This window comes from Dipodomys spectabilis, unplaced genomic scaffold (genome assembly GCF_019054845.1).
Source record: "Dipodomys spectabilis isolate Male_0828 unplaced genomic scaffold, ASM1905484v1 ptg000365l, whole genome shotgun sequence".
In the NCBI taxonomy this organism is placed as follows: domain Eukaryota; kingdom Metazoa; phylum Chordata; class Mammalia; order Rodentia; family Heteromyidae; genus Dipodomys; species Dipodomys spectabilis.
In genome coordinates this window covers 3364481-3384549 of record NW_024871042.1, presented here as the reverse complement: position 1 = coordinate 3384549, position 20069 = coordinate 3364481, and the positions used below count along the sequence as shown (strand labels likewise).

The 20069-nt window shown below is 39.8% G+C and overlaps 1 protein-coding gene across 2 annotated transcripts in view; it reads right to left on the bottom strand.

Moving 5' to 3' along the window:
- Nucleotides 1-20069, bottom strand: part of Pcsk2 (proprotein convertase subtilisin/kexin type 2) — a 274532-nt gene that overhangs the window by 110249 nt on the left and 144214 nt on the right. For both annotated transcript variants that reach the window (XM_042666500.1, XM_042666501.1), the window contains one exon: nt 1405-1518. In XM_042666500.1, the coding sequence (XP_042522434.1) occupies nt 1405-1518 (114 nt within the window). The remainder of the gene's footprint in view (nt 1-1404; nt 1519-20069) is intronic.

Sequence of the window (20069 nt, the reverse complement as noted above, 5' to 3'; positions counted from 1 at the left end):
ATTTCCCCATTTGTTAGGAAATGGAAAGGCTTGGAAAAAATTATATTAAGTGAAGTAAGCCAGGCCCAAAGAAACGTAGGTCCCATGGTTTCCCTTATTTGCAATATCTAGTATAGGTATGAATCAAGCGGAAAAAGTCAGAGAATGTGATGTTAGGAAAACGAACCCTCAAATATGTATTTTAATGTTTTTGTTTCTTTCATGCATGTGTTTCTAACGCATTTATAAGATCATTTCTTTGTTGCTTTGTATGTCCCTCCCCCACAGTGTAACCCGCGCTTTCACTATATTTGATGTCAGTATAACATGTGGAGGAGATGGGGACAAACAAGTCGTTTAAGGATTCAGGTGGACCTGTTGCAACAATGAGAAGTACAAAATGTCATGTCAAAACCAGCTTTACAATGTCGGTGTGTGTGGGGGGTATGATTGGGTGGGGGGGAGGGGGGAGGCTGGGAAGGGAGGTGAAGGGTAAACAAAGGAGGAGGCTGCAATGCTTGGTAAGAAATGTATGCATTATCCTGCCCATGTAATTGTAACCCCTCTGTACAGTATGTTCTCAAATAAAAAAAAAAAAAAAAAAAAAGAAATATACTCATTCCCTTGCTCATGTAATTATAACCCCTCTGTATGGTATTTTCACAATAAAAAACTTATTAATAATAAAAAAAACCCAGGAGATGAAAATGTTCCAAATCGATATACATTTTTGTCCAATGAAGATTTTTCTCAAAGACGACTCATAGGGAAGTAGGGAGGATAGCATGTGTACTTGGCCAAAGCCCCTGTGACCAATGACTATTTGGCTAGTACCAAAATGTAATAATATTGTTAGTGCTTTTTATAAAAGTTATTACTTGCTGGGTACCAGTGGCAAACGTCTATAATCATGGCTATTCAGGAGGCTGAAATCTGAGGATTGCAGTTTAAAGCCAGCCCAGGCAAGAAAGTCTGTGAGACACTTATGTCCAATAAACCACCAGAAAACTGGAAGTGGCACTGTGGCTCAAGTGGTAGAGTGCTAGCTTGGAGCTGAAGAGCTGAGGGACAGTACCCAGGCCCAGAGTCCAAGCCCCATGACTGACAAAAAAAAAATTACTCTTCTTCCTCCAAGCACAGGTTAAGATGACATCTCTCTATGTCTCGTGTGTGTGTGTGTGTGTGTGTGTGTGTGTGTGTCTATGTGTCTGTGTGTCTGTGTGTATGCAAGCCAGTCCTAAGTCTTGAACTCAGGGCCTACCCTTGCTCATGTAACTATAACCCCTGTGTACAGTTATTTAACAATAAAAAACTTATAGAAAAAAATGGTTATCTGAGTCAGAGGCTGGATGACATCCTGATGATCACGAAGAAATAGACATATATTTTTAATGTGAAGGATGAAGAAGTAACAGAGAAACTCACCAGATACCACTGCTTTGTGAACAGGGGATCATTCATGTTGATGTCAATTTCATTGATGTCTCTGTACCCTCTCTTTTTTCGATCAAATCCTTCCTGTTGCAAGGCCATCTTTACCTGGAATGATATTAGTAGTCAATTATCTATGGCAACCCATACATTTCTCTTTCCACAAATGCAAATTTCATTAGTAAATCATGTGGGTTTTCTTTTTTTTCAGAAAAAGAGTGTTCATCTTAGGTTGACTCTCATTTTATGATTATTATCTCAGAGCATTTACTTGTGGCTGCATCAGACAAACAAGGCCTTGGTGATAGTTCACAGAGAGTTTCCTTAAAGTAAGAATTAGATGGAGAAAAGTGCTTTTCAGGAAGATGAAGTGGTAGAGGACATTAAATGAAACAAAGCAAGAACATTCTGTTAAGGAGAGAGAAAGGCTAGGGGTGAAACTTCATAGCTCATATTTCTGGAAGTCTTCCCAGTCTTTACCTTTATTAATAGTGTTATTGTATCTGGGAATCAGCTAACAAAGCAAACAAAGAAGCAAAGCAAAATAAAATGAAACCACCCTCTAGAAAGCCAGCAAGTCCTATTGTGAAGCTCAAGAAGGTAAGCGGGAGACCTTTGAAAAGAAATTGATGGATGGCACCCACTTTCCTACTACTCACACTTTTCTTTTGGGAGTCAGGCAGAATCCCAAGCTAACTTGGATAGACAGGAAACTTTGGAGCTAATTTAGTTCATGCAGACTCTGGACCATGATGAGGCTTTGTCCCTATCAGGAAGCTTTCTTCCTCTTAGCCATTGACTAATAATCAAATGATTATCCAATAGTGATGGTCAATCTGAACATCTCCAAAATCAAGAACTAGGTCCATGTATAAACCAAACACATGCTGAATGTTTACTAATATATTTTATGATGCATCATTTATTTTTCTTCTTTCTAACTTTCCTCATCGTCTTTGGGGAGGTGTCTAGGAGTCCATTGGTCCTGTGTTGGTGGGACTAAAGTTCTGAGCAATATCTGATGTGAAGGCACTGAGGTCTTCCTAGGCCACAGGGTGCCTCCACGGCTATCTTCCCCAGGATTTGCATCTTGGGAAAATGATGAAAGGACAAGGAACCCTTGGGGTCTATTTATCCCAAAGGCTCATTCATCAGATACTCCCTATGAAGGATCCTGGATATAATTGTTACCACAACACCTGCTCTGGACATTTTCAAGACTAATATCTCAGTGTCCCACTAAGGGTCTCTTCAGCATGGGAAAGAAGGAACTTGAGTCTAGCCATTGGTATTTTCCCATTTTGTTCCCACAATGAAGCCTTTATCTTCTCTATTCATTAAAGGAACATCTTGATTGGCTTCTACTGAGGGATTCTCATTACATTAGATTACTATGAATTACTTCCTTGAGATATCACCTTCCCTCATTAGAATAGTGGAGAAACAGGAGTAACTACCTTGTAGAAGTTTGAAAACTTATCTATATGTTGTTCCCTAGCAGAATTAGAACAAAAAGACACCCATAACAACACATCTTTTAAAATAACAGTGCAGGAATGACAGTTACAACCACTCCAAACTCAATTAGACCATGAGCACTCTAATGAAAAGACTGCTTAAATTCATTTGCATGAAATTAATTTTTAATTTTGTAAATGAGATTTTAATGAAAACCAGTAATGCTGGGGAATGCTACAGTCTCTGGATACCATTGCTCCTTGGAACTTGGAACTTGAGGAATTTGGAGCCTAAAAGAGCATTTGGAGTTTATCAGTCCACTTCCTGTCCTCAGTGAAGGTCAGGGTTACACTTCAAGAAGATGAAAGCCTTAAAAGTATGTTCATGCCAGGTGCTGGAGGCTCACCTCTGTAATCCTAGCTATTTAACCACCAAAAAGCCAGGAGTGGATCTGTGGCTTAAGTGGTAGAATACTAGCTTTGTGCAAAAACAAAATTCAGGGATAGTGACCAGACCCTGAGTTCAAGCCCTAGGTCTAGTATTAAAAAAAAGTATTAAAAAAAAACAGTGTTTTTGGCATCACCACATAACTATCAATTGTTTGTCTTGTTACAGGTTTTTGTCTGATGTTAATTTCTATTCACATTTAATTTTCACACAATCAAGTCTCATGCTATAGATAAAATTGTGTATTCTTTTACCTGAGTATCTTACCATAAAATTTTAATATGCTATTATACAGTCATCAATATCTTAATTTGTATACATCTATAGAGGCAGGAAAAATAATTTATTCAATTGTCTTCCTTTTTATTGGTCATTTAGAATTTTTTCCATTATACCTGAAATTACTATGACAAAAGATGAGGTTATAAACTATTGTTAAAGACCTCTGAGACACAGAAATAGTGGGACAAAGGGTGAACCAATTCAACAATGATTCTCACTAGACACTATGTTGGAAATGAACTTTACAATTTGGGTGGGAAGGAAGTTGGGGGGGAATGGGAGAAAACAAGGGAGGAGGTAACACTGTTCAAAAAGAAATGTACTTGGGCTGGGAAGGTGGCTCAGTGGTAGAGCGCTTGCCTTGCATGCTCGAGGCCCTGGGGTTCGATTCCTCAGTACCACATAAGCAAAAAGAAAAAGCCGGAAGTGGCGCTGTGGCTCAAGTGGTAGAACGCTAGCCTTGAGCTGAAGAGCTGAGGGACAGCTCCCAGGCCAGAGTTCAGGCTCCATGACCGACCCCCCCCCCCCAAAAAAAAAAAATGTACTCATTATTTTACTTATGTTAACTGTAACCCCTCTGCACATCCTCTTTACAATAAAATTAAAAAAATAAAACAGAAAAAGACCTGTTAGGAAGATTCCAATACTATAATTATATGTGTAATAAGATCCTTAATGCCAGAGAACTATTTCCTACATAAACTACATCCCTCACATCTAAAAGTCAACCTGACTTATTTTCTTTCCTCACCCTGTAATGATTACTATCACCATTTGGTTGCAATACTAACTGACATGCCTACAATCGAATCATAGCCTTTTCGACTCAAAAATCATACATTGTTAACTTTGGAATTTAGGTTTAGAATGATCCCCCAAATTGAACCATTGTCCAAAATATTTGGAAAAATAAACAAAGTAAGCAAAATTACAGGAGATTGGGAGTGTTTGTTACTGATTATTATTTTAGTAAACATGAACTGATAGGGAGTTGATAATTTTAATTCAACTTTTAAACTTTACTTTGAAAAATGTCCACAAATGTTACAGAAGCTATTCATTCCTTACCCCTTCCAGTTCTTCTCAACTAAATATTTCTCAGCGGTGCTTTCCATATATCTTCAATGCACAACCTATGGACCATACTAGAATGGAGTATGGTTTTTATAGCTAACATTTAAATACTATTTTGCAGCTAACTACTGAAATACACTGAAAGTATAAGAAAGGGAGGTTTAGAAACCATTGTCCATAAAAAGATGGTTGAGTTATTTAGGTTGACTAATACTAAAGGACAGGAGCTTTCCATTAAGTCATATTGCCTGTTCCCAAGGGCATGTGACATAGTCAATCTTCCAGTATCTGGGACATCTTAACCAGGTATATAACTCTCTAAAGACCTGAGCCATGTTCACTTCACTACTGGGTTGATAATTAAACAGATGTTAATTAGCACTCAATGTACTAGGTAGGCAGGGGCCAGGAGAAAGGGAAGCAAAGGGAAATGCGGTCCAAATGAAATGAGATACATTGTTAAAAGAAGTGAGTACAATAAAAGAATCATAGCTGGGTGCACTGGCTCACACCTATTATCCTAGCTTTTCAGAAGGCAGAGATTGGGAGGATAGTGTTTCAAAGTCAGCCTGGGCAGAAAAGTTCATGAGACTCGATCTTAACCAATAATGATGGTGATGATCATGATGATAATAATAAAACAATAAAAAGGTGGTTCATGCCTGTTATCTCAGATGTGTAAGAAACATAAATAGGAGCATCAAGATCCAGGCTTGCTTGGATAATAAAATTATAATTAAAGCAAAAATGACCAGAGACATGGCTTAAGTTGTAGGGCATCTGCCTAATAAGTATGAGGTCCTGAGTTTAAACCCCAGTACTATCAAAAAGAGAAAGAAAATAAAAAGAAAATGCACAAATACCATATTGCTGAAGCTTATTAATTAATGATTCTGAGAATTGAGGTCATACTTTGGTTCTGAGTCCTCAAAATAGATCAGTGGAGTTGTGCTCATGATGGAGAAGAGCTATCATGTGTTCTCAACCTATTATCTGTAAGCTGAAAGAAACTACATGGACTTTAATATCCTGTCTTCTTTCTTGCTCTTGTAGCATCTGTAACTGAACTAGTAGACTTTTGGGCCTATAAACAATTTGCCTCCATCCATTGTAATTTGTGCAAAATAGTTTGCATGGCTGTGTGTTTTACTCTTTAAAACTCTACCTCTTTTCTCCCTTCCTCAGAACATAATCCAGTTGCTACAGGACTTTGTGAATATGGATAGTACAAGTCAGCATTTTTTTAAAGACCTAGAACAGGATAAATCCTTTTGTTTTCTTTGTTTTGTTTCATATTTGTTGACTATGCCATTGATTGTATCACAATGAGGCAGATTAGAGAAACCCTCTTGTCCCCAAAGCACTGGGATAGTAGTAAAGCATTGTTAAAGAACTGTTAAATACTGTTAAACCACTGCTAATGTTATTGATAAACTTGTAGTTTAAGTATGCCTTTAATGTTTATTTTTTTCTTCAAATAAGATGTGTGTCAAATGATACTGAAGCTGGTGCCTGGCTATCTGAGCAAAGGACTATCAGCTATGAAGTCTGGTGGGTTGCTCTGCTTACATTGGCTGCATGAGGAAGCTACATGGCACACAGTTGCTTGCTGTCAAAACACAGCTCTGGCTTTGGAAGACCCTGCTCCAGCCATGACTGTTTCAAACAGACTGTGCTGAAATTTTTCATTACCACAAGCTCCAGTAAACTCTAGATGTCATTTATCCCCAAGCCAGAGGGAAGACCAGACCCACCAGAAAGCATGTGACTGATACACACATAACCCTTAATTTGCACGAGGAACATATGTATTAGGTGCAGGTGTAGTCCCTTTTGCTAATGAGGGACTGTGACATTACTGGTGCAAACATAATCCTTCATTTCCATTAAAGATTGTTATGATTTGTACATGTATCTTTGCCACATCCCCCTTTTGAATATTTATCAACCTGTTTTTCTCACTTCATGAAACAGCCAGGAGATGCCCTCCTGTTATGATCCCTGATAGTGTAGTGTTAGGAGCAACAAAAGGCTTCTATTGATTGGTCTTTATTCATATTTCATCTTCCTCAATAGTACCACTGAGTGAGCTGATAATAGGAAGAGAGAAGACGGCAGAAGTGACTGCAGTGGTGAATCTGGTGGCAGCTCCTGCTCTGGCAGCAACAGCAGCAAGGACAGGAGTATGACAATAAGAGGGCACCTGAGCATTCCAAGGAGCAGCCAAGGCAGGAAGGCCTTGGACCAGAAGCAGTGGAATTGAGATGAGTGACCTTGGTCATTGGAAAAGTTCCAAAGAGTTGCCAAGCTTCCAGGTTCAACTTCTCAGACATCCTAGGCTTGAGGGTTGTAACACTTGCCACTTTCAGGGCTGGTGATCCTGACAGCTTAAGAGCTATGACATTTAGCATTGCAGGGCTGAGGAGCTCAGCATCTGAGGCCTGCACATGAGCTAGAACACTACAAGCTGCTACTCATTGCTGTTTGCTACTATTTGCTATTTCTGGAAGCCTAGGATTACACTAGCTATTTGTCAGGGCTTGCTGATTATTAAAGTCCAGAGTGTTATATTTCCAACTGGAGTGCCTAGAGCCATAAGACTGGCTTCTAAAGCTTGAAGTAACAGGCCTCTGGCTCTCAGGGCTTGTCTTTTACTCTAGTTCCTGGCCCTCAGATGGTCAAGGGCACAGGGCCATTTTCCTCCTCCCACTCAAAATTCCTATCTGTGTAGAGCAAAAGGACCCCAGTCAACTGACTGGAAACAACACTTGTGTTCTGTACCACTAAGAATTGTTTTAAATCCTCAAAGAAACAACTGTCTGATCAGTAAGTGGGCTAAAGACTTAAAGAGAAACTTCTCTGAAGAGAAAAGAAGGATGGCCAATAGACACATGAAGAAATGCTCAACCTCTCTAGCCATAAAAGAAATGCAAATCAAAACAGCATTGACATTCCACCTCACCCCAGTTAGAATGGCTATAATCAAGAACTCTAATAACAACAGATGCTGGAGGGGATGTAGCCAAAAGGGAATGCTACTGCATTGTTGGTGGGAGTGTAAACTTGTTCAACCACTCTGGAAAGCAGTATGGAGGGTCCTTGAAAGACTCCACATAGAGCTCCCCTATACACTTCTAGGCATTTACCCAAATGATCACAAACAAGGCCATACTAAAGCTACCAGCACAACTATGTTTATCACAGGATTATTTACCAGAGCTAAGATATGGAACCAACCTAGATGCCCTTCAGTAGATGAATGGATCAAGAAAATTGGTATATATACACAATGGAATTCTATGCCTCCATCAGAAAAAATGACATCACCCTATTTGTTAAGAAATGGAAGGACTTAGAAAAAATTATATTAAGTGAAGTAAGCTAGGCCCAAAGAAACAATAACTAGTATACACCTAGGATAATCTTACCAGACAAGTAGAAAAGGTCAAAAGCTATGCACATATGACTAAATAAGCTGTTGCTAAGTGAAATGAACCCCAAAATAGGGACACGAGAGGTTTTTTTCTATGTTGCTCTTGTTTTTAAAGTACTTATAATGTACTATGTGATTTCTTTTGTTCCTTTTGTATGTTCTTCCCCTATGGTATAACCTCTGTTTTCGCCATATTTGATTCTGGTACCTTGCATCTTGTATATACATTTTTCTAATTTGGAGAAGGGAAGGGAAACAACAAAATGCTGAAACAAGGATACAGGTTGACCCTGTATGTACAAGAGGTACAAGACATTATGTTGAAAACAAACTTTACAACTTGCGGTGAGGGGAGAGGAGGGAGGAGTTGGTGAGGGAAGGGATGGTGGGGGAAAAACAAAGGAAGGAATAACAATGCTCGAGAGGAAATATATTCATTACCCTATTCATGTAACTGTAACTTCTCTGTTCAGTATGTTTACAATAAAAATGTATATTAAAAAAGAATGGTTTTATTTACCATGGTTATGGGGTAAATTATGTATTCCCGAAAGCCATACTAGCTTTCTAACCTCCAATATTTATGGAAATAAAAATTAAAATAGCTGCACTTTGGCCAACAGGGAGCAAACTTTCCATGTGAACCTGAAATCACACTAGTCAGGCCATAGTTTGTCTCACAGACACAAGTTCTTTTTTTAATTGTAAAAATACTGTACAGAGGGGTTGCAGTTACATGAGTAGGGTAATGAGTACATTTCCTCTGGAGCATTGTTACCTCCTCCTTTGTTTTCCCCCTACCATCCCTTTCCTTCCTACCTCCACAACTCCCCCCACAGTCATGGACCCCACCTCCCTGCAAGTTGTAAACTGTGTTTTAACATAGTGTCTTGTACAGCTCATTATTACAATGGATCAGCCTGTATCCTTATTTAAGCATTTTGTTATTTCCCTTCCCCTCCCCAAATTAGAAAAATGTATATAGAAGATGCAGGGCACCAGAATCAAATACAGTGAAAACAGGGGTTATACTATGGGGGAGGAACATACCAAAGAAACAAAAAAAATCACATGGTACATTATAAATATGTTAAAACAATAGCAAGAAAGAAAAAACCACTTGTGCCCCTATCTTGGGGTTCATTTCACTTAACATCATCTTATATGGCCATATGTATATAGCTTTTGACCTTTTCTGCTTGTCCTAAACTTATACTAGTTATTGCCAATAAGAGAAACCATGGGACCTATGTTTCTTTGGGTCTGGCTTACTTCACTTAATATAATTTTTTTCCAAGTCTTTTCATTTCCTAACAAATGGGGAGATGTCATTTTTTCTTATGGAGGTATAGAATTCCATTGTACATCTATATCTATATCTATATCTATCTATCACATTTTATTGATCCATTCATCTACTGAGGGGCGAGTTGGTTCCATATCTTAACTATGGTAAATAATGCTTCGATAAACATTGTTGTGCTGGTAGCTTTAGTATGGCCTTGTTTGTGATCGTTTGGGTAAATTCTCAAAAGTGAGATTGCTGGGTCATTGGGGAGCTCTGTGTGGAGTTTTTTGAGTCTTTTGAGGAACCTCCATACTGCTTTCCTGAACAGTTGAACAAGCTTACATTCCTACCAATAATGCAGTAGGGTTCCCTTTTGGCCACATCCCCTCCAGCATCTGTTATTATTAGAGTTCTTGATTATAGCCATTCTAATTGGGGTGAGGTGGAATCTCAATGCTGTTTTGATTTGCATTTCTTTTATGGCTAGAGAGGTTGAGCATTTCTTCATGTGTCTATTGGCCATTCCTATTTCCTCTTCAGAGAAGTTTCTCTTTAAGTCTTTAGACTACTTATTAATCGGGCAGCTGTTTTTTTGAGGATTTATTGTTGGGGGATTTAATTTTTTGAGTTCTAAGTATATTTTAGATATGAGGTCCTTGTCTATTTTATGGTTAGTGAAAATCTTCTCCCAATCTGTGGGCTTTGTATTGATATTGATAGCTATGTCCTTTGCCATGCAGAAGCTCTGCAGATTCAGGCAATCCCATTTTTCCAACCTTTCTTTGTTTTGTGTGTTTCTGGGTGTTTATTAACAAAATTTTGGCCTGTGCCAAGGAACCCTAGAGTTTCTCCTATTCCTTCCTGTAATGTTTTCAGGGAGGATCTAGCTTTAGTTTTCTACAGGTCTTTAACCAATTTTGCCAGCATCATTTATTGAAGAGGTTGTCTTTCTTCCATTCTATTTTTTTAGCTCCCTTATCAAAGATTAGGTGGTTATAGGTCTATGGGTTCATTTTTGGGTCTTCAGTTCTATTCCATTGGTTCTGAGGTCTGTTCTTGTGCCACTTCCAAGCTGTTTTGATTGCTATGGCTTTGCAGTAGAGTTTGAAATTTGGTATTGATATTCTTCCAGCATTGTTCTTTCTGCTAAGGATTGTTTTTGCTGTTCGGGGTCTTTTATTGTTCCATATGAATTTTTGGATTGCTTCTTCTCTTTCATTGAAGAATGAGGTTGGGATATTGATAGGTATCACAGTGAATATGTAGATAGCCTTTGGCAGCGTTGCCATTTTCATGATGTCAATCCTCCCAGTCCAGGAGCATGGGAGGATTTTCCACTTTTTTAGTTCTGCTTTAATTTCCTTTTTCAGGTTTTCAAAGTTTTCATTGTAGAGGTCCTTCACTTCTTTAGTTAAGTTAACTCCTAGGTATTTTATCCTTTACAAAAGGAGTTGCTTCCCAGATTTTAGCTGTGCTCTTTTGCTATTGGCATACAGAAAAGCCATTGACTTTTGAGAGTTAATTTTATACCCTGATACTTTGCCAACTTTCGAATCAGATGGAGTAATTTGGGAATGGAGTCCATGGGATTCTTTAAATACAAGATCATGTCATCTGCAAAAAGGGAGAATTTTACTTCATCTTTCCCTATTCAGATCCCTTTATGTTTGAATCTTTTCTTATTTCTGTAGCTAAGCAATCTATTACTAAATTGAAGAGAAGTGGAGAGAGTAGACATCCTTGTCTCATTCCTGAGTTTAGAGGTAATGGCTTTAGCTTTTTGCCATTAAGTATAATGCTGGCTGTAGGTTTGTCATATATTGAGGAATGTTCCCTGGATTCCTACATTTTCCAGAGCCTTCACCATAAAGGGGTGTTGGATCTTGTCAAATGCTTTTTCTGCATCTATTGAGATAATCATGCAGACACAAGTCCTTCGATCTCTAACTTACAGGTAAAGATTGCTATTAGGAAGAAGAACATGTTAGCCAGACTAAAGATTAGAGAAGTCTCCATTCTAAGTTCTCTGCAGACCTACTGACTGTTCCAAAAGACTTAGTGTTCCTTGATTGCACCTCATAATAGCCCCTCTAGCAACTATATACAGCTATATATATATATATATATATTCATACATATCAACTACATATAGGAACTAGCATGAATAGATGCTTCAGCACCAATCTAATAACACATAACATACAGCCAATTGATGCAAGATTGAGAGGGGTGGGGGAGACTAAGTAAGGAGAGGTGATTCAAGTATATTGCAAAAGTCTCCAAAGAATATGGATATTGTAATCTTGATTCACACTGACAGTTACTTAGCCTTTATTACAAACTATAAGACTTACTTTCCATACTATGTCAAAAAATAAAACAAAACTAAATAGTAATGAAGTATCTCATCAAATACTTTAGCTAGAACACCATGGGTAGGTTTGGGCACACATTCACTTGAGATGCTTCCTTATGGGATACTAGGTTAAACTCAAGTCAGAAAGTCCCTCTGTCTCTTCCTCATCATTGCTGTCTTCTTGGGAAAGGGAAGAGGGTGTCCATCATTTTAGTGTAGTCTCACAGATGTGGATGGCAGACAGAGAGAGGGTCTTTTTCTCACAGGAAGTGCCAAAGGCATGGTTGGGGACTTACATTTCAAACACTGAGTAGGTGGGAAAACTAACACGATGAGGTTGGGTATCATTCATTGCAAGAGAAGGAGAATATTGGGTACAATAATGACTTCTTAGTAGCAAATTTTCAAAAGGAGGGAGCTTAGCCTTGTGGATGATAGTGTGGTCTTAGGACAGGCAGACTCCAGTCCTAGGCCCTGTTGTACTTGCAGTTCACTAACTTGAGAGCTTAGAAGATACTGAACCCACTTAGGGCTTAGTTTGTTCACCTGTGAACTGGGGATGAGCCCTAATAATAACTAACATGAGTGGAGGAGTGATGATGTGCTGGGCAGGACTCTGATATTTCATGTACATCATCTCAGTTATTTTGCATTACCATCACAACAGGCTGAGAATAGAGGCATGAAGAAAGTAATGGCTGGGCGAGAGTCACACAGCTTGCCAAGGGTAGAGTCATGCTTCACGCCTGTCAGCTTGGATGATGTCCCTCCCGAAAATCAAATGTTGAAGTCTTGATCCCTAGTGTCTCAGAAGGTGCTTGTACTTGGAGACTGTTTTTAAAGGTGTAAGATTAACACCAGGTTGACAATAAAATAAAAAGATATAAGGTAAAATGTAGACATTAAGGTGGGATCTAGTCGAACATGACTGCAGTCCTCTTAGAAGGAATTAAAGGAGGAACAGAGGGAATGGTGTGAGGACACAAGGGGGAAGATTGTTGTTTACATGCCAAAGAGAATGACCTGGAACAGATCTTCCCTTCATAGTCCCTTCAAATCCCAGTTCTGCCCACATCTTGGTCTTAACCTTTGACTTCATAACCTACTGTTGTACAAATATCCTGGCTTGCTATTCAGAATGAACCTAGCTGACCAATATAACATTGGGCAATCTACCAGCAGGGCCTGAAGCTTGTTCTACAATTCCACATTTCTCCTCTGTTCCCACTTCCTGTTTGGGTGTGGTGAGACTCAAAGGAGACCACACTCACAAGACAACTGCCCACAGCAAGGACCAGCAATCACTGTTAAAATTGTCAACCATGTTGCAGTATTTCAGACAATGTAGAATGGCAGTGGGGTATTGACTTCCCTTGTTCCAAACCATGGCTTGTATTTCAAAATATCCCATAGTGCCTATGCTTCGTAGAGCCTGCTCTTAGCTGATTAAAGAAAATAGAATTAAACATGGGAAGAGAACAAGTTGGAGTTCATTCCTGTGCATGTCTCAATGTTTGTTTTAAATACTGTTTTTAAAAGGTTACTTTTGATGATTAAAGTCTATTAGGGAAACTAGAGCCAGTGGAGAAGAAAAGTAACATGACTGGAGACAAATAAAATGGCGGAAAAAATACATATGTTAAAAAAACCCACCTCAGATGTCTATAAATAAATTGTAATTCTTTTTTAAAATTGTACTTCTTCAGTGATTTTTTTTTTTTTTGCTTATGTGGTGCTGGGGCATCGAACCCAGGGCCTCATGCATGCAAGGCAAGCGCTCTACCACTGAGCCACCTTCCCAGCTCAAAATTGTACTTCTTAAAGAAGAAATGAATACTCAAGTTGATAAAAACACATGTCAAATGTTACTTGACTATAACATTATTGGAAAGCTAAATATTGTGAAAGCTATAAATGTCTATTAATGGGGAAATGGATAAATAAATTGGAGTACATGCAGACCAGGGAGTACTGTACAACTTTCATGTTAAACATCTTTAGTAATCAGGAAAGGCAAATCAAAAGTACTTTAGAGATGATCTCTAATCAGGATGGCTATCAAGAAGCATATATGGAATGGGCTGTAATGATTCGCATCTGTAATCCTAGCTACTCAGGAGGCTGAGATCTGAAGATTGTAGTTCAAAGCCAGCTGGGCAGGAAAGTCCACAAGACTCTGATTTCTAAGTAACCACCAAAAATAGTCAGAAATGGAGCTATGGCCCAAGTGGTAGATCACTAGCCTTGAGCAAAAAAGCCCAGATCCTGAATTCAAGTTCCAGGACTGGCACACACCTACACACACACACAGACACACAAGCACACACACACACACACACACACACACACAGCATATATGAAAATGTATACAGGGCCATACACATATTTATACAATCAAACTGACTGAAGTAAGGCAGATTTAGACGTGGATCCCTGTGGTATAACTCCTTCCACCAATGAACTGACAGTTTAACAAAATGAATACCAGGAAACTGAAACATGTTTTGTTTGAGTGGGAGTGGGGCTTAAGTAGAGGAGGGGAAGATGAATGGAAGGAAGAATGGTGAGCCAATACAGTCACCATACACAATGTACACATGTGAAAATGGAACCACATAACACAGGCTATGAGTGGGGTTGAGATCGATGAGGGTGAGAATACTGGAGGTGACACTGATCAAGATACACTGTACTCATACATTGACATGCTGAATTGAAACCCCTTTTTACAACTATTCCAAGATAATAATAAAGTAGGACCTAAAAAAGTACGGTGGGGCTCCCAGATAAATTGAAAGATACGTTTACAGAGTTCTATATATGTCCTGTTCCCCCACCACCATGAATAGCTTTCTCCATCACCAATTCTCTCATCCAAAAGACCCTATGTTGAGGCGTCTTGATAGCTTAGAGCCCACATTTGATACCAAGTTTCATTGTTGGGTCTCCTTTTTCTGGCTTTGCCTTTCTAAGGCAGAGTACAATATTTGAACTGATAAGCTAATGTGACCCACTGAACAAGAAAGTCCCCAAAGCCATAATGGAGGTGACATGGGAGATTACAAAAGAAAGAAGCCTCTCCTAGGCTCAGATGTTCTAGCTCATCAGCTCTCCTAGTAAATTCTGGCCTTGGATGTCAAGATCTAAGCAGAGATTTTGATTGAGCAGAGAGCAGGAGCAGGGTGGGAGAGTGTTAGGACCTGATCCTGGAGCTCAAGCACTGGTAGGGAAGGGCAGGAAGCAGGTGGCTAACAGTAAGGGAGCCTGGCTGCTTAATTTCCTCCTTGAGCAGGCAGGTATGACTTTTTGGAAAGCCCAATTATGCACAAATCACATGGCTTAACTTTCAAAAGAACACCGAGTTAAGCTACAATTATGGCTGAATGAACAGTATTGATTGCCCTCATTTAGAAAGGTTTGCCCACCTTGCAAAAAATGAAAAAGATCAATCGAGGAAAGAAGATATGGCTGCATGCCTGTGACCACAGTTCCAGCCATGCGTCTCAGTGACAAGATATTAACAAATTGCTATCTATCATCTAAAGCCCTGCACACAGGCAGTGCCATAAGATAAATCAATGCAATTAAGGAGGAAGCAAAAGATGTTTCTAGTGGAGCATGTGTAACAAAACACCACTGAAGTCTCAACTCACTAGCTTGCTGGAGTGTGTGTATTGTAGTTGAGGTCGTACTTTGGTATGAACTTGAACTCCCCCTTGTTCCTGTTATCAGGGTCATGGTGGAGAATGTTAGGAGTTGGGTTTAGGGAAGTAAAGAATATTAAAAGAGGGCAGGCACTTGCCAAATGTTAAGGTAGGGCTGCTAGACTAGAGGATCACAGCAGCCAGAATGCCTTAAATGTCAAAATGATTTGGTCCTTTCCAGAAAAATTTCTTGAGGGGAGCTCATAAAAGAAGCAAAACAAGGCTAAGCCACTATGATATTAATAGAGCTCTGGACACACACACACACACACACACACACACACACACACACACAGACTAACACACTACAACATTCTAGAGAGATTGAGTTACTGAGCCATATGGACTTGTCTGTTTTCTTCCTTTAAAAAATGTTATTTTAAAAATTATACTTAAGTAGTGGTATAAAGGGGTTTTGATCCAATATGTCAATTTGTCAATACACTTTGTCTTGTTCAATATTACCTCTTTCATCATCCCCCCATCTACTTTATTTTCTATCACCGGTAGGCAGAAGGACTTCAGTATAACAAAGAAAGGTCCTGGAAGGACAAATGGAGTGGGGAAGAAGGAGGAAAAAAAAGTCTCTTACCATCTCCACTCCAGCTGTGACTACCAGTCCACTGGGTTCAGCACCTCCTTAGGAAGGTGCTGGTAGGATCAAGGTAGGGAATAGTGTCTTCAGGCCATCAGAGGCCTCAGAGAGGGTGCTCAAGACAATGCTAGGAGTGAATGTGCATCAGAATGTCATAGCAGTCCATTTCCCTAGTTTTGTCTTGTATAGCTTCCATCATGATGCTGGTTAGGGTAGTGAAATGTCTGGGCTACAAGATTCTCCATTCTATACAGAAGTAGGGAAAGAAGGGCTCAATCATGTGCTTCTAGAGACTGGCACCACCAATCTCATTGAAGATGGACTGCAGCTTCATTCAATTATGTTTTCAATGGCTAGTAAGCTTCATGTGAAAGAGCTTATAGCATCAAAGCAGCCTGGCTTAGTCCTGTGGGGCATGTCCCTCGATTCTGTTTTTCCATGATCACAGGCAAATGATTATACCCTGGTCCCAAATGCTTCTATGGGTGATGGTAACAGGAATTGGGTGAAGGGCATTATTCATTTTGATCCCAAATCATGACTCCCAAGTGCTGAGGACATTATCCCTGCCCTAGATTTGAAGTCAGAGAACACTGGATTCAGGTTCTGGCATATTATGCTTCATATTTGTGCATGCTGTCTAGTAGGACCCTCTCTAATTAGTAGTCATACATTCTTCTTCTAGAGCAGTGATTTGGCCATTCCTGCCCACCACACACACACACACACACACACACACACACACACACACACACACACACACACACACACACACACACACATCTGCACTCTGGCCTTTGTAGAAAGCTTTTGACCCTGTTGTACAGCCTGGAAATGATGGAATCCTTGACCATATCAGCAAGGATCGAATGAAATAAACTTCCCTTATTGGGAACTATGAAGCATAATATTCCTGTCATAATAATGATGAGGGAAGAATTGAGGGCAGCATTTAGGCCAGTGGTGCACACAGTGTAACTTGCAAGGCAAGAGCTTGCCAGCCCTGAGCTCTGCATGCACACAGACCGAACTTCGTCACAAAAGAGTTAAGCTTTAATTTTACACAGTCATTATCCAAGTTGATTACACCTCTATTTAAGAAGATTTGGAAAACAAGTCCTCTGGGAAGGACAACACATGCAGGTGTTCTCACTCACACGGGTGCAGGCCCTCATTCCTTAGATAGCTTCTCTCCATGGTGATGGTTGAGGTAGGTACAAGGAAGGGATGAGAGTTTACGGGGGAAAAAATCAATTTTGGAAAACACAAACAATTTTCTGCAAGCTGAGGAAGAGCGCTGTGGGCTTCAACAACAAAGGATCAAGACACTTTCTTCCTAAGGAAGGATGAAGGCAAAGTTGGTGAAAGAGCCCTTGCCAGGTTGTTTGCTTCTCCAGGCTATTTGTCATGCCTTCAGGATGCAGGAGAAGAATGTAGCCACCGAACTTACTTGCTCTATAAGTTGCAGTATTGTTTCTTCATATATGTTCTCTCTCTCTCTCTCTGTGTAGGGGCTGGGGGTGGAAGCTGACTGCTATAAAATACACATGATTCTTAAAAATGCACAGTCTTCTCTTTCCATCTTTGTCTTCCTTTTTTGTTTGGTGGTATTGAGATTTGATCTCAGAAGCTCATGGTTGAACCACCCCTCCGTCCTTTGGTCTTGAGGTTTGACCTGAGCCTGACCTTGAGCCATGATCCTCTGACCTCTGCCTCCCTCATTTCTAGGATTACAGGCATGAGCTACCATGCTTGGCTTGATTATTTGAGATGAAATCTCATTGATCTTTTCCATAGTCTGGCCTCAAACCAGGATTCTCCCAATGTCTGTCTTACAAGTAGCTGGGATTTCCTTCTCTAAAATGAACAAACACTGGAGAAATCTTTTTCCCCAATTAGGACAATGGACTAAAAAGTTAAAAGAAGAACCAGGTGGCTCATACTTGTAATTCTAGCTACGCAAGTGGCTGAGATCTCAGGATCTCAGTTCAAAGCCAGCTCTGGCAGAAAAGTCTCTGAAACTCTTATCTCTACTTAACCCTAAAAAGCTACAAGTAGAGCTGTGGTTCAAGTGGCAGAGCATTAGCTTTGAGCAGAAAAGCTAATGGACAGTGTCCAGGCCTTGAGTTCAAGTCCCAGGATCAGAAAAGAAAAGTTAAAGAGAAGGAAGATCCACTTCTTTTGTCTTTTCTTCCTTGCAGGTTTTCTCCTTTGTCAAGTCTTGTGAATTCTTCTCCCTCTCATGTTTCACTAGTTGTCAATGGAACAGTTCCAAGGTGACAGAGGAGACAAGAAATGTGTGTTCAAACTGCTATTGGCTTATGTCTGAAATATTTGGGGACTGGTGAATGTGCAATCCCAGCAGCAGGCAGCTAGAACATAATTCATATGCCAAGCCAAGCAGCTACAAATGAAAACACCAGTAAGGAATAAAGGTCAGAGCTATTGATTCTTAACATACTTCTTCTCATGCACTGGGCACTCAGCTATGGGTGTTAATGAGCCCTAGCACAGCCATGCAGAACAAATGAAGAACATAACAAATAGACTTTGCAGTAGCCCTCCTGCAAGGCACAGAACCATCCAGACACTTAGATTTACCCTTTGAAAAATAGCAGAAGAAAAGATTTTTTTTTCTTTAGAAGTGGCTTAGTTTCTCATGCCTGCTGTAACCAATTGCCATAAATTCAGTGGCTTACAAACAGATGAACTAGCCAGGTGCCAGTGACTCACACCTGTAATCCTAACTATTCAGGTAGCTGAGATCTGAGGATCAAGGTTTGAAGCCATCCCACTTAGGAAAATCTGTGAGACTCTTATCTCCAATAAACTACCAAAAAAACCAAACCAAATCAAACCAAAACAAAAAACAGAAGTGGAGCTATGGCTCAAGTAGTAGAGTCTTAGTCTTGAGCAAAAAGAAGCTCAGGGACAGTATCCAGGCCCTGAGTTCAAGCCCCAGGACTGGCGCACGTGTGTGTGTGTGTGTGTGTGTGTGTGTGTGTGTGTGTGCGCGCGTGTGCGTGCGTGCACATGTGTGCACGCACGCACACACACATGCACACCTACGCACTTGCGTGAACTTTTGGGATGAACAGAGCTGACACTGTGAAAGCTCTTAAGGAGAGGACCTGCTTTCTTGTTTTCCATGACTTCTAGAGATTTCCTGCATTTCTTGGTTCATGGCTCCCTTTGTCCATCTTCAAAGGTGACAACTGTGGGTCAAAGTACTCTGTATACATGTGAATGTAGAAATGGGGAGATGAACCTGGGTATACTGTATCTAGTGTATTACCATTTTAAGTCACAGTGTGTCCAGGGTATTTGAAAGAGGTAGGATAAGAGTGTTCACAGTGAGGGTAGAAGGATACTCCAGCCCAATTCTGCAAGTCCTTTAGTTCCATTTGGAATTTGGCAAAGGGCTATGCATTGCTAACATATGTCTCAGAAGGTGACTTAATTTATAGGCAGACCAAAGGCTACCCACGACTGGGTCTGGGTTATACTGGTTTGGATATAGCTTCTTGCTTAAAAATAAGAAAATCAGAAAAAAGAAGCCTACATGGGAAAACTGAGAAAGAATACTAAGAATAAGGGAAACAAGAGAGGGAGAATGTCAGGTTGAATAGTCAGGGAAAAGTATTACATTAAAAATAACCAGACATCAGAGCCAGAACAGAGTCTGTTGGCATGTTGACATAAATCAAGGTTGTAATGAAATGGGAGCCCAAATCAATAAGACAGATATGAATACACACATCAAGATAAGAAAAAAGTAAACTGATGAAACATAGAAATTGAAAGAGGATGCTGAGCCTAAAAGCAAACTCTAAATTTGTTTTAAAAGCAGCAAAGTTGACAATGTAGAAATGGTCAATGACGGTAAAGGGAAATTTTTCTACCAGAAATAGATGAAAATGTTGAAGGAGAAAATTACAAGAGTGTGTGACTCAACAGAGAAATAGGTTTGACATAACAATTCTAGTTAATTTGGGACATGGGAATGTTCCTAAATGCTTTCT